The sequence below is a fragment of the Trichosurus vulpecula genome, chromosome 8 (assembly GCF_011100635.1).
Source record: "Trichosurus vulpecula isolate mTriVul1 chromosome 8, mTriVul1.pri, whole genome shotgun sequence".
Taxonomy (NCBI): Eukaryota; Metazoa; Chordata; class Mammalia; order Diprotodontia; family Phalangeridae; genus Trichosurus; species Trichosurus vulpecula.
Genome location: NC_050580.1, coordinates 176144839 through 176159367, shown reverse-complemented (window position 1 = coordinate 176159367; position 14529 = coordinate 176144839). Strand labels below are relative to the sequence as shown.

Sequence of the window (14529 nt, the reverse complement as noted above, 5' to 3'; positions counted from 1 at the left end):
CCTCCTCAGCTGCCCAGCAGAGCAAGCAGTCAGAGGGGAGGGAACATGGAGCGGGGGTTAGGGGTGGGGGCAGGGACAGGACTGGGGGCCCGGCTTCGAGTGGTGCTGGGCTGGTTGCTGAGGGTACTGCTCTGGCTGGCATCAGCCCTCCTGTACTTTGGAAGCGAGCAGGCTGCCCGACTCCTGGGGAGCCCCTGCCTCCGGCGCCTTTACCATGCCTGGTTAGCTGCAGTTGTCATCTTCGGACCCCTGCTACAGTTCCACGTCAATCCCCGCACGATCTTTGCCAGTCACGGCAACTTCTTCAACATGTAAGTCGCTCTGGTCAGGCCCTTTAATGCTAGTTCCATCCACTCTGGGCTCTAAGCTCCCCCCTCCTTTGGGCTCTTGTCCTACTGCCAGCCTGAGCACTAAAAATAGGCCAAGAGGTGGAGGGGAAGGTCAAGTGGGGGGGGGGAGGACTATGGGGGCGCAAAGGGAGGATTTAGAAGGCAGGACATGCCTCTATGAGACTTAGAAGTCTTTCAGGGGATTAGGGGGTGGGGGGCTGGAGATGATAAAGAGGGGCAAAAAACATGGGAAATGGAGAGTTAGTGGTTTGGGCCAGGGTAGTATGAATGGGGGCAGAGATGACATGGGGTCAGAAGGTAGAAGATGGCGAAGGTCCATGGACTGTAGAAATGGGATTCCTCGGCTGAGAAACCCAGAAGAACCTCGGATCCAAAAAAGTGTTCGTTTACTACAGCCTTTCCTGCCCTTCCCCCTCTCCCTTTTCTAACCCCACAGCAAGTTTGTGAACTCCGCCTGGGGCTGGACCTGCACCTTCCTGGGAGGTTTTGTGCTACTGGTAGTGTTCCTGGCCACGAGGCGAGTGGCAGTGACAGCTCGGCACTTAAGCCGGCTGGTGGTAGGGGCAGCGGTATGGAGAGGGGCTGGCCGTGCTTTTCTGCTCATTGAAGACCTGACGGGCTCCTGTTTTGAGCCTCTGCCCCAGGGGCTCCTGCTCCATGAGCTGCCTGACAGACGCAGCTGCCTGGCAGCTGGCCACCAGTGGAGGGGCTACACTGTCTCCTCTCATACCTTCCTGCTCACCTTCTGCTGCTTGCTCATGGCTGAGGAAACTGCAGTCTTTGCTCGGTACCTGGCCCACGGGCTGCCTGCCGGTGCCCCTCTTCGACTTGTCTTCCTTCTCAACGTGCTGCTGCTGGGCCTCTGGAACTTCCTGCTGCTCTGCACGGTCATCTACTTCCACCAATATACCCACAAGGTGGTAGGTGCTGCTGTGGGTACCTTTGCCTGGTACCTTACCTATGGCAGCTGGTACCATCAACCCTGGTCACCAGGAAGTCCAGGCCATGGGCTCTTCACCCTCCCCCAACGCCCCCAATCCAGACTTAAGCGTGATTGATGGGAATAAAGGCAAATCAAATCCAGGTGCTGACTCTTCTCTTTATTTGAGGTGAATACTGAGGTGGTACCTCAGTTGAACATTGGAGGTTAAAACACTACAGAATGGGAAGAACTTGAAAAATGTCTCCTACATTCCAAGTTGATCCCTAACACACCCTAGGGCAGAGTTGGGGGGCGTGTTGCTGTCGTTCCTTAAAAGGCATCTCCGAGAAAAGAAGGATGCCACAGCCTACCATCCCATGATCCCACACCCCTACTCACATTCTTCCTCAGGTCTCCACTGATGTCTTTTACTCCCAGCACCCTCCATGAACAATTCCACCAAGAGGACATACACGCATATACACATATGTAGACACACGAAAACATGTCCTTCCCACATTGCCTGTACAATCGTGTGAGCCTACATGTCTATCGTCTTCACTCTGTGGCTAGACACTACAGAGAGGAAGACACAGATGGAAGGTGGAAGGGCGTGAGGAGTGAAGGGTGGTCTGGGGGAGTTGGGAAGAGAGGGAGCTCATCCCTTTGGGTCAAGAGGTACTTGAAGACAAAGTCTGACAAAACAAACGTACGGAGTTTGGAAGAGGGCTTTCTGTCCCTACTCCCTGGGACCGTACTCTGGTGCCCTGACTCATCTCTATCGGGCCCTGTCATTTCCCCTCCCCTCTTCTAACCCTGATCCCGCCTCCGGCTCAGTTCCTCCCTCCCAGGGAGGTCCCTACAGGCAAAGCTGCTTTCACTTTCCCTTCCCCCTTGCTCCTGTCTCACTGCTCGGTCTGGCCCCTTAACCCCCCTGCCATGGCCACCTTCAGTGTCCGACCCGAAGCCCAAGCCAAGGTGAGCACGGCAGGGGGGAGGGGTGAGATCATGGGGAGTAGGGTGGAGGGGAGGGGTGGTCCTGAGGGAAGCTCTACCCAGTTTTATGCCATCATTCTCCCCTTGCTTCCCCTTGCCCATTCCCCTCCCCCCATCCTCCTCTCGTAGGCCTCTCAACTAGAATGGGTTGAGAGTACTTGGGACTCAAGCAGTTGTCTGGGGAGCCAAAGTACTCTTCCCCCCAAATCTCCAGCCTGAAGTGAGGATCAGCAGCCTTGCAGGGTCTAGAGCACCCCCAGTGAGACCTATAAAAGGAAAACTAGGCAGGTGTTTGGGGTGGGGGGAAGGGTTGGACTTTGGCCATAGGGAAGGGAGTGGTGAAACGGCTTTGGTCTGATGGGGTGAGGTGAAGCAGAGAGAGGAGGAAAGGATGGGTGATGGTTCAGAGCACCTGGCTGGTGCATGTGACAAGCAGGCAAAACCTGCACACCCATTATCTCTCAGAATCTTGCTCCACTGGAATCTGTTCCCACACCTCCCACGGAGGAAGCCCCACTGGGATCAGTTCCCATATCTCCCCTGAACCCAGTCCCACAGAGATTTCTGTTCCATACCTCCCACCCATCTACGCCTCCCTGAGATGCGTTCCCACGTTTCACCTGAACTCAGCCCCACTGGGAACTGTTCCATACCTTTAGAGGCAGTCTCACTAGAATCTGGGTCCACAGTCCCAAGATGTGAGTTTTTCCTTAGGTCTCAGCCTGTTAGTCTTACGTGACAACTCTCTTCTATCCCCACAGGTGGATTTGTTCAGAAAGGAGTTATGTGCTCAGGTAAGACCTCGCTATTGCATACTACCTTCACTCTGTTCCTGGATCCCTTACCCTAGTTCTAACATATCCTAACCCCAGTCTCAATTCACACAAACTTGTCTTCCTTTTCTTTGGATGAATGTTTGCCTTGATCAGCTGTTCAGTCAATCAATAAAAATCTGACACCCATCCCTTACCCCCTACCTCATACACAGGCAGAAATCCTACTTGGAACCTATTTCCCTGCAAAGATTTCAGAGCTGGATGAGTTCTTGAAGGTACTGGGGTTGGGGAGGAGGCAAAGGTTGAGAAAAGGGAGACTAATTATCACGGAAAAGAAGGAAAAATTGAAAGATAAGGAATATTGAAAGAGAAGACATTTACTGCTACCCTTTCTCCCTGCCATGTTTTAGGACCCATCTCTGAATGAGGATGATTTGAGTCTCCTAAAGGCCCCCCTGGATATCCCAGTCCCTGACCCAGCCAAAGAAAAAGAGAAGGAAGAGCGTCGGAAACAAGAAGAGGTAAGGGGGAACAAAATGGGGCTAGGGTTGGAAATATATGAGTGCTTAGGGCTTGACTTCATGTGACTACTCTCCTTCTGCAGAAGGATAAGGAAGGAAAGAAAAAAGAAGATGATGAAGATAAAGGTAATAGGGGGTCACGGGATGGGGGCTTACATCCTGGTTCCCTAATTGACACATCATCCCCATGGGATCCTCCCCAGAGCCAGCTGCCTTCACCCACTTGAGTTTTTGGTTTATGGTATATTTCCCCAGGTCCTCCTTGTGGGCCTGTAATCTGCAATGAGAAGATTGTGGCCCTTCTGGGGCGGTTGAAGCCAGAGATCAAAGATGTGAAAGAACAGCTCAACCTGGTAAGCCTCAGCCCTCACATAGCTCTCTGGCAGGAGTTGGATGAGGCCTGGCCACTAGAGAACCACCTTATCCACAACAGCTGCCTTTTGCCTTACCAGTTGGTAAGGTACCCTATCAATCAGAATACAGTGCCTTGTCAGAGTAGAAAAAGGGAGATTGGATTGTGGCAAGTGATATGAGGGGATATGGCCTGAGGCTTAGATGGTAGAAGTGGGGTGATAAGGAAGGCTGAAGATTTGGAAAAGGAAATGGGGTTGGGGAGCAGAGTCAAGTTGTCTCTAACCTTGTTTTTCCCAGGTTTCCATGTGGCTGCAGCTACAGGTGCCCCGAATTGAGGATGGAAACAACTTTGGAGTAGCTGTCCAGGTGATGACCCTGCCTTATATACTGCCCCACCCTAAACACCTTACCTTGATCCTGCTTTGGAGCCATGCTTTATCTCATCTCTTTCCTGCCTTTCTTTTCCATAGGAAAAGGTATTTGAGCTGATGACTACACTCAGAACTAAGCTAGATGGCTTCCAAACCCAGATCTCCAAGTAAGTGATCCAGGCTCACATATATATCTCGCCCCATCTTAATAGTTACTGGCTCAAATTCTAGCTCTTGCCCTCTACTCTCATATTAGGTGCTACCATTTTGGTTTCTTTTTTTTTAAGGTCTCCTTTGCTCATCTCTCATAAGGAACATTACTTTCCCATCCACCCCATAACTTTTCTCACTCCTCATTAGGTACTTCTCTGAAAGGGGTGATGCAGTGGCTAAAGCAGCAAAGCAGCCACATGTGGTAAGTGAGGAAGCAGGTCCAGAGAGGGCAGGGAGGCATAATTCAGAGGGAAGCCCCCGGGAAGGGTAGGATGGGCATTAGATAAGGCCAGCGTGAGGAACTAATCCTGCTCTCCACAGGGTGACTTCCGACAGCTGGTTCATGAATTGGATGAAGCACAGTATGGAGAGACAAGACTGATGGTCATGGAGATCCGAAATACTTATGTAAGGAACTAGACCCTGAAATTTGCTTGGTGGAAGAGCAGAGGCAAAAGTAGGGAAGGTTGTTGTGGAGGCAAACATTAGTTTCAGGACAAGTGGCTCATGAGGTATACCCTAGGAGGGGTGGGAGAGAAGAAATGAAAATAAACTTCTAGTCAGATTAGGAAGCCATTAAAGAGCCTCTACTGAGAATAACTCCCACTCCCTTCTTATTCGGGCATACAGGCTGTCTTATATGATATCATCCTGAAGAACTTTGAGAAGATCAAGAAGCCCAGGGGAGACACAAAAGGAATGATCTATTGAAAAATGGAGCCTGCCTCCCTTCTCCATCACCTCTTAACTAGGATCATCTGTCCAGCTTCCATTTAGAACTTCCCCTCTTATCCATACCTTGCCTTCTAGGCACCAATAAATTTTGTCACACCACTCCCCAGTCTTTTTATTTAAGGTTCTAGCCACTATGGCACAACTCAGGCACTCCCATTGGCAGCAGCAACCCACTGGGAAATTTCAGTATTGAGCTGTTGATTGGTCCAGTCACGACGGATGTCATCAAGGTGAGCATCAAAGTCAACAAGAAGCTGGTGGGCGCCACCTTCAAGCAGTGCCCGAAGAAGCTGCCTTGATTCTTCCCAATCCCGCCACATCACCCTGAAATAATACCCACCCATAAGGAAATATTCAGTTTAGCCTGAAGACCTGGGACTAAAGGCAGAATTTAGGTCTAGGACACCCCCAGGGGATGAAGGCAGGAACAGTAACAGTCTTAGAAGCCTGAACTGAAGGTAATTACTCTGCTACCTTGGGACTCCAGGAAAAGGGGATTTGGAGGGAAGGAATCCAGACTTAGAAGCAAAGAGTCCGGTTGAGAAGTGTTGTGGCAAAGGAATAGAGGTACTCTACTCACAGGTTCTTGTCTTTGGGGACCCAGCGTCGATCACGAGTCTCCAAGACAATGATAGGTGGCACTCGAGGCTGTGGTACCAGTTTCCGATTGTCCAACTGAGAAGTTGAGGTAAGGATTGTTGAGGATTCCAGAGTTCCCTTTCCACCTCCTTTTCTCCCCAGTTCCCTCAATCCTCAGTCTTACCATGATGAGTACTGCACCAGGGAAAAATTCAGCAATTCGTCCAGCAATTTTCAGGGCAAGGGGACCAGGACTAGGAAGAAAACAGGCATTAGGGGGATCCTGAACAGCAGAACAATCTACTTGCATGTCATTTAAGGCTAAGAGGTGTCCTTCAACCCCTATGGAGATGAGGTGAGACTAGCCCAGTCAGGAGGAAGTTACTGGTTGGGTGTAACCCTAGCAAACATTTACCTTAGAGCAGAGCTTCTTAACTTGGGGTCCATGCACCCCCCTGTAAACTTGGAAGGAAAAAAATACATCTTTATTTTCACTAAACTATAACTGAAATTTAGCATTTCCTTCAATTACGAATGGAGGCAACAAACCATTATTCTGAGAAAGGGTCTCCGACACCTAGAAAATTTCAGAACCCCTGCCTTAGAACAAAGCCCTGCCCCCTCCTCCGCTGCCATCTCCCTCACTCACCTGTGGTCATTCATCGATGCATTGGCATGGTAGTATCCAGCTACCACCAAACTGCCCTGGGCACCCCACACATCTACCTGTCATGAGAAAGGGCCCAATAGTTCTTTATTAATGGCACTGCCAATGAACAGCTGCAAAGGGGCACAGGGCCTGCCAGGCCAAGGCCTGGAGGCAATGAGTGGGCAACTCCAAGATGGGGGTTTGGGGGTGGAGTCGTACCTGGTTAAGGGCGACCTCCAGCATGACGGAAAGGGCCAGGTGGCTGTGGAAGAGAGGCACACAGTCACTGAGGCACAAGCAGCCTCCCGCCTGGGGCGCCTGGGCCAGCAGCAGCCCGTTGACAGCTGCGTGCGGGTAGCGGGCAGCGTGGAGGCACATCTTCACGTAGGCCCGGGCCGAGATCTCCACTTCTCCCATTGTCCGCGGGGTATGGCTGGGGTCCAAATGGGGTCTCGGGGAGCAGGAGCCAGCCCAGCCTGTGCTTGCCTGCCTGCCCCTTCCCTTCCTCCCCTGCCCCGCACGCACGCAGTCGGCCAGGACCTCGCAGGCGCCCTCCGCCCTCAGCCCCCCCTCACCCCACCGGTGCCCGGTCAGCGTCACCTCCCGCCCTCCCTACTGGGCCTTGGCCCGGCTCGGCCCGAATCTCCGGCAGGCCCCCTCCCTCAGGTGGAGCTGTCACGCTGATTTCCTCCCGTCCCACCCCGCCCCCTTCAGCTGTCCCCAATGGCATCTCCCGAAGCGGAGAACACACCCCTCCCGCCCCTAAGGGGCGGCCGCTACCGCTAGCGTCCAGCCCAAACTGAGCTCCAGCTCCTCCCGCTTCTCCAACTCCCTGACCAGCTTCTCGGGCCCCACCCAACACCTGACGTCTGATTGGTCCAATCGACTTTAACCTGTCCTATCAGCGGCCGCACGTTCCTTGACCAAGTTCTGATTGGAAGACTTTGTCTTCGCCTTTTCATTGGTCTGCTAACTTACAGGAGCCGCTAGAATAACATGTTCGCGGTGAGGGTATGGTGGATTCGACCTTCCTGAGGTCTAGTTGGGCGTTCTTTTCTGTCAACGTGCCGAATCCCTTCCCTGCAGGACCATTCAGTGAGAGGGTTCGAGATGGGAACCTGGAGCAGCCTAGCACTCTACGAAGACAGACCTCTCGCTGGTGCCCGATCTCCTAGCTTTAAAACTACATTAGCAGCATTGTGACTTGGAGGAACCATTCTAGAAGCAACGTGGAACTATGCAAATAAAGAGATTAAAATACCTATTCCATTTGATTGGAAGATTCCACTGCTACGCATATATCCCAAGGACTTTATTGATATTAAAACAGTTAACAGCAGCACTTTTTGTAGTAGCAAAAACAAAAACAAAAAAGCTGCAAAGTTGGTGTCCGCAAGAAAAATGAATATGAAAAATACAGAAAGGCATGGGAAGACAAATAAAGTGCCACTAAATTAAGTAACACAGGAATACAATACGTACGATAGCGAAAACAATGTAAACAGAAAGGAAAGAATAAGGAAGTGACAAATTACCAAGAGATCAGAAAAATCCTTCTCTCATTTCTTTGCAGGGCAGGGCTGATGAAGGGTATGGAACATTGATCAAATGAGATAATCTTTATAAAGCGCTTAGCACAGTGCCTAGCATAGAGTAGGCACATGGTCATCATCATCATCATCTTTTGATATGTTGGTTAGTTTTGCTAAACTTTTTTTTCTCTTTCTGTAATGGGGGTCTGGCACATGTGCTGAGTGCCTCAGATAGTGTCTCTATGTGGAAGACAATAGTGTGTTGCTTCAGGGAGACGTGATAGGTAAGAGAAACACCCTAGAGAGACAAACTGTGAAATGTGATTTTGTTGTTTAGTCATGACCCCACTTGGGTTTTTTTTTGGGGGGGGGGGGCAAAGATACTGGAGTGGTTTGCCATTTCTTTCTCCAGCTTATTTTACAGATGAGGAAACTGAGGCAAACAGGGTTAAGCGACTTGCCCAGGGTCACACAGGTAGTCTGAGGTCACGTTTGAACTCAGGTCCTCCTAATTCCAGGGCCAGCACTCTATTCACTTGGACACCTAGCTGCCCAGAGCATGTGTAGACATTGTATAACCGGTTCTGATCAACTAACCACGTGTTGAAGAGAAGGCTCTTAGGCTGCAGAGGCATTCAGCAAAATCTATTGGTTTCAGCTATGGCCTCTTTGCCTCATTTGCTTTTGAAGTAATCTCAGTGATTCCTTCCTTCCTGGCATCTGGTAAAGGGAATAGAGTCTCTGAAACTGGGATTTTGAAAGGTCAGAAGAGCAAGCCACAGGAATCCAGGAGTCTGAGCCTAGGCTGAGTTTCCCAACCAGGACAGCATTATAACCCAGGGACTAAGGCATGATCTTCAAGAGTCACCTTTGGGAAGGTAGCTCAAAAGAACTCATCTAGCAGTTATACCACATTTGAACATGAACTTGGTAGGACCAAGGCTTTGTAGTAATTAAGCTAAGCTTCAAGTTTATTCCCCTAGAGACTGAAGATAGTATAGGAGAGAGTATTCTCAGAGGTGTTGGGGGAAATTTGTTAGTCGTTGCTATATCTTTGAAGCATTCCTTTGTAAATGTTACCTACTATCAAGTGGTTAAATAGAACTGAGGTTGCTAGTCCCTGACCCCTGTTAATAGGGAAAAACAGTTGATTGGAGTTCCAGCTGGTAGCAGACAAAAAGCTACTCCAATCCACTTGGGTTACCCTGAGGAGAGATATAGCTTACCAGGCCTTGAGCAATTGCAGCCAAAGCTACATGGTGTGATTTTTTTTTCCTTAGTATTATAAGGGATGGCTCTCTGGAGAAAGGAGAGAGATATTGGGAAATTTAAAGTGATATAAAGATGAAAGATACCAATACAATTAAATACACACACATTATTTTGTCCCCCGAGAGGAGACAAGACAATCCACCTTCTTCCTTTCATTAGGAAGGCAGGGGACTAGAATATATAGAATGTTTCATGTGCTGTTAGACCCTCCCGATATATCCATTGGTTTTATTGAACTATTTTTTTCTCCTAATTTTTGTTAGAAGGAAAACCTCTTCACTGCATTAAGAGGGTGGAAGGGGATATATTTGTAAATGTGATGCACAAACCAAAGGCATCAGTGCAACTAACACAATCTCTAACCCCCTCCTCCCATGTTGCCAACAAGCGGTGACCTGGAGGACTAAAAGAAACCATGGTTTGGAATTACAGCATTTATGTAGTGGAAAGAACCTTGGATTTGGAATTTGAATCCTGGCCATGCTGCTTAAGGAGCTGTGTGGCTTTTGGCAAGTCACTTAATGTCTCTGGGCCTCAGTTTCCTTATCTGTAAAATGAGATATTTGGAGATGACCTCTACTTAGTCTTCTGTCATCCTACCTTGGGCAAGTCACTTAAATTCTATGGTTCCCATTTTTCTCCTCTCAAGTGATAGGGTTAGAGTAGGTCCTTTCTATTTATGTTTTTCTTCTAATTATTACAGCCTGCTGGGGGTGTTGGGGCAGTGATAAAGAAAAGATTGAACAAGGAGGATGTTTGAACATTTTTCAAAAATAGTAACTTGCCCAGAAACTGCTCTTCTGTGCAGCCAAGGTGACCGTTCCCCTTTCTGGAAGCTGGGGAGGGCGGAGGGTGGAAAAAAGGAGAGGCAATCTGGATTGACTTTCCCAGGGTCACACAGCTAGTAAGTGTCTGCGGCTGGATTTGAACTCTGATCCCCCTGACCCCAGGGCCATTCCTCTTTCAAGAATGCTCATGAAATAAATGGGCTGCTCTGGAAGTAGTTATGCTCATACTATGGTTTATTATGGTATTGTTATATTTCAGCTTTTGATTTGAATAGCCTTTGTTAAAAGTTATGGGTATAAAAATAATTATAATAAAGTTATAGGTACTATATAAAGAGGCCTAAATACAAGACAACTATGTATCTCAACATATTTTTTAAAACGTAACAAGGAAAGACACTGAAATACAAGACATACTTCCTAACACTTAAAGCTGTCCTAAAGTGGAATAGACCACCTTGGAAAGCAATGGGTTTCTACTCACTGGAGATTTTCAAGTATAGGCTGGAGAACTATTTAAATTTTTTAGATGACTTTTCAAGTATGTGGTGTAGAGGATTCCTATTCAGCCATGGGCACATATAGCCTTTAAGTTCCTTTCCAACCTGGACTCTAGGATACCTAATCTCCAGTACGTAGGATGTCTGGGATCTGGACCATGGTAGAGGCAGTGCTCTCCTATCGTCCTCGTGCTGAGGTCTGATGGAGGGATGTGAAGGCGCCCACTGCAGTTTCCCAGAACTGCTTCTGCTTCAAGGTGGGGAATCCCAACAGCACAGCAATGCAGTCATACTGCCCCTGAGGCAATAGCTGATCCTTCTCCTCCCACAACTCCCCAGAATGGATATAATAAGCACAAAATAGCTAGCTCAGTTTGTTAAAGGAGTTAAGATCATTTATTTCCTTTATGGCCCTGGGGCTCAGTACATAGATGGCTTCTCTTCACCCTTTGGGTTGGTGATCTTCTCCAGGTTGTTGCTGATGATGTGATAGAGCTCAGCCTGGATAAATGAGTCAAAGTGGTCGCTGAAGCTCCCTCCCTGGGCTTCTTTTCAACTTCCCCCTCCCTTACAATCCTTTCCCTTCAAACCATCTTTATTCTGTATCTCTTCTGGTCTTTGCCCCTACTCACATAGAAAGAACGGAGATCCAACAAGATGGTCCGAAGTTCCCTATAGATCGCCTCATCTCGTTCATGCACCAAAGCTCGATAATCCATCTGGGAGTGAAAGGGTTAAAGTTGGGCCATGTCTCTGGGAGGGCATGAGAGGTGTGCCTGGTTTTCTCATGGAAGGGAATGGACAAATTGGAAGAATGCTTTCTGTCTCAGCCACAGGAAGCAGAATTCCACAGATCAGGGAAATTGGCTAGCATCCAGGAATCCTCACTTCCTTCTAGGAATTCCTTTTGCTTTGTCTTCCCCACTTAGGGAAACTCCCTAAAAAGACTTTCTTGGGGAGATCAGACACCCAGCACCTCTTTTCCATCCATTCCCAGCATCATATGTCTCAACCAAAAGCTGGAGGGACTTTCCATGATGCTCTGAGGTAAGTGGGAATGGCCACTCACCACGTGGGTCTCCTTGGAGGCCTTGGCCACAGCATCTCCACGTTCAGAGAAGTACCTTATAGGAAGAGAGAGGGTTGACTGTAGGGATGGGAGCGCCCAAGGAAACACACTACCCTAGGTTATCTCCCCAAAGTCTCATCTCTTTTTTGGAAATGCCCAATGTAGGAGAGACTGACTAGCCTCTGAATTCTAAAGTGATGCCTTCCACTTCCCACACCTGTCCTCAAGCCTAGCTTACTTGGCAATGGCTGTCTGAAAGCTTTCCACTTTGGTTTTCACTGCTGTCACTCGTTCTAGAATCTTTTCCTGTAAAGATAAACAGAGACGGAAGACTGAGAACAGCACAACTTCCTCCTCCCATCCGTGTCCCTGACATTTCTCTTTTCCCTCTCTCCTTGTTCCCAGCCCTAGCCTCTTACCTCCCAAACATTTCTTTACTATAATAGTCCTTGCTTCCTCACATTCCCTTCCCTTACCTGGATGGCCACCCCAAAATCATTGCCGTCCTCAATCTTGGGGATCAGGTGTTGGATCCAGGTGATCACCTAAGTCAGAGAAGTTTCTATGACTGATTGCCTGATTCAGTCATCAAGTGCTTCCATGAAGAAGGCACTATGTTCTATACTACTACACACGGAAAGAATAGGGAACAATTCCCTCCCTCAAAGAGCTTACCTTACCATTTGTAGGACTAGAACCCACAAAGGCAGCTCACTTAGTGAGAAAGAAAGGGGTTTAAAGGAGCCAAACCTTAAGGAAAAAAGGTTTACAGGAGAGCCCCAAGTCTTAGAAATAGGTCTCTGAGGAAAAAAATAGAACACTTCTGTCTTACCAGAATACACTTCTCTTTGAGGATCCGAACCTCTGGCTTAACTTGAGCAAGTAGCGCCAGGACTTTCTCATTCCCAGGGAGGAAGCCACACTTGGGGACTAAGGGAGAAATGAAGTGTCAGTCACAGGATTCAGGCACCTTTCTAGCCATCCTTCAATCATCTGTCTCATTCTTAATGCCTTCCTTCCTCACCTTTTTTCTCTTGTTTGTCTGTCTCCATCTGAAGGGGGAAAAAAATTCATTGGAATTGAAAATTTTAAAGGAGGCTGAGGAGGGAATATCATCTCTGTGGAGTTTACAATTTCAATATGTCAGCTCCTAGGACCTCACCTCATCATCCTTGGGAGGGGGATCTGGAATTGGGATGTCCAATGGTGCTCGAAGGGAGGATAGGTCAACCATATTGAAGGAGTCCTCCTGCCCAAAAGTAACTGTTAAGTTCTTCTCTGGCTTCTTCCTTCTTAAGCCTGCATAAAGCCCCAAAGATACACAGCCTTCCTACTACCCCCAACCAACTCCATACATCCTCTTCCTCCTCCATTAAACTATCCAAGATTCAGACTTCACCCCTTCCTTTGACCCTGAACTCACAGATAATTGATTGCCACAGCCCCACACAGGAAGTGAATCTCAGGTCTTGAATGTAGGTTAAGGGTACCCGAGGTTGGTAGAGATAGAAGCAGGAGAGAATGCCATCGCTCACCTTCAAAAGCTGATGTAGTTGTACGATTTTCCGTGGTAGGAAGGTTGAAAGGAACTCCTCAGCCTGCAGCAAAGAAAGAATATGATCACAGGAGGAAGGGGGGAGGGGGGAATCAAAGAATAGGGGCCAAAGGGCTGGATAAGAAAATTATAGATTCAGAGAATTTTAGAGGTGGAAAGGGCCTTAGAGAACATCTAATCTAATGTTTTACAAGATGAAGAAACTGAAGCCCAGATAGGAGCTTGCTCAAGGTCATGCTGACTTGGTTCCCAGACCAGTGCTTTTTCTACTGCTCTATGCTGGAGGCATAGTGGAAGACTCAGGAGTCACGAAATCAGATTGGAGGGGAAAGGTTAAGACTGAGGACCCAATCTGAGTCTTGGGTTAGGTAAAGAAAATGAGCCCCAGGTCAGGGTTATGGGCGGGGTCCCAAGGGAAAGTTGTTAATTCATCATCCGGTCAGAGGTTTAGCCAAGTTTATACTGGATCCAAATCGATTCACCTCCTGGAAGAGATTTTGCCGGAACACATCCACCTGTGGAAAGAAAGCAGGGCTTAGAGGGTTCCGGTAGGAAGGAGGGTGGGGTGGAGAAGGGTGGAGGCTCTGGGGCCTTCCTCCCACCCATCACCCACCTGTTTAAGTACTATCTCACCCTAGCCCAGCCCTTTCTCACCTCCATGATGTTGACCCCTCGCAGAGCCCCTAACCCCAGGTCTGGAAGTGACCCTGGATGGCATGGCCAAGATCTCGAAGGCCCCAAGCAGAAGCGAAAGTACTGAAGGGACTGACTAGTGAGGCTCCCCAGCCCCTTAGCCCAGCGCCCCGGTCCTGGCACAGGTGCATTCACCCCCTCCCCACGGCAACCAGCCAGCGGGGCAGCCCCTCAGTCGCCTCACCTGTCTGCGGGCCTCCCCGCTCAGCCGCAGCCCACACGCCTTGGCCATGCTGCCCAGGGCCAAAAGAAGCTCTGAGGTCTCCCGGCTCCCAGCCTAAGGCTCGGGCTTTCACTTTCACTCCCCATTGGCAGCTCCGCCCCGGCTGGCGCGGGCCGGTGCCCCCTCCCACCCCGTTCTCCCGGGAGCCCCCTGCTGGTCTTCCCGAGGTGCAGCGGCCTTGGAGGTGGAAATCCCCCGCTGGAAAGGAGGCTGGGCTCTGGACTGCCCCGGGCATCCTCTAAGAAATAGAGATGTGGGGGAAATGACCGCGCCTTTCTTCCCAGCCCACCGGTTACTAGTCCTGAGAGAGCCACAATCCTCCTCATTGACCACGCCCCCTAAAAGCCCCGCCTCTTCGAAGATAAGCCCCGCCTTCTTTATAGCCACTCCCCTCTCGTTAACCAAATCCCGCCCCGGTCCAAGGCGTCCTT

General features: G+C 49.3%; 4 protein-coding genes across 4 annotated transcripts; 2 read left to right on the top strand and 2 right to left on the bottom strand.

The window, feature by feature from the left end:
• The first annotated feature begins 24 nt into the window (after nt 1-24).
• FITM1 (fat storage inducing transmembrane protein 1) lies at nt 25-1433 on the top strand. The gene is made up of 2 exons (XM_036735479.1): nt 25-311; nt 787-1433. The coding sequence occupies exons 1-2, from the start codon at nt 46-48 to the stop codon at nt 1406-1408; spliced, it is 888 nt and encodes a 295-aa protein (XP_036591374.1). The 5' UTR covers nt 25-45; the 3' UTR covers nt 1409-1433.
• Nucleotides 1430-7267, bottom strand: EMC9 (ER membrane protein complex subunit 9). The gene is made up of 5 exons (XM_036735481.1): nt 6686-7267; nt 6467-6543; nt 6002-6071; nt 5819-5913; nt 1430-5562 (listed from the first exon to the last, which is right to left on the bottom strand). Exons 1-5 carry the CDS (start codon nt 6881-6883, stop codon nt 5382-5384), a joined length of 621 nt encoding a protein of 206 aa, XP_036591376.1. The 5' UTR covers nt 6884-7267; the 3' UTR covers nt 1430-5381.
• On the top strand, nt 2140-5338 carry PSME1 (proteasome activator subunit 1). The gene is made up of 11 exons (XM_036735480.1): nt 2140-2250; nt 3030-3062; nt 3257-3319; nt 3455-3565; nt 3649-3691; nt 3821-3918; nt 4217-4285; nt 4390-4457; nt 4651-4705; nt 4825-4911; nt 5134-5338. Exons 1-11 carry the CDS (start codon nt 2212-2214, stop codon nt 5212-5214), a joined length of 747 nt encoding a protein of 248 aa, XP_036591375.1. The 5' UTR covers nt 2140-2211; the 3' UTR covers nt 5215-5338.
• A 3660-nt stretch (nt 7268-10927) lies between the features above and the next one.
• PSME2 (proteasome activator subunit 2) lies at nt 10928-14166 on the bottom strand. The gene is made up of 11 exons (XM_036769545.1): nt 14060-14166; nt 13665-13697; nt 13163-13225; nt 12790-12876; nt 12652-12679; nt 12460-12557; nt 12104-12172; nt 11866-11933; nt 11628-11682; nt 11191-11277; nt 10928-11059 (listed from the first exon to the last, which is right to left on the bottom strand). The coding sequence occupies exons 1-11, from the start codon at nt 14105-14107 to the stop codon at nt 10979-10981; spliced, it is 717 nt and encodes a 238-aa protein (XP_036625440.1). The 5' UTR covers nt 14108-14166; the 3' UTR covers nt 10928-10978.
• Between the last annotated feature and the right edge of the window lie 363 nt (nt 14167-14529).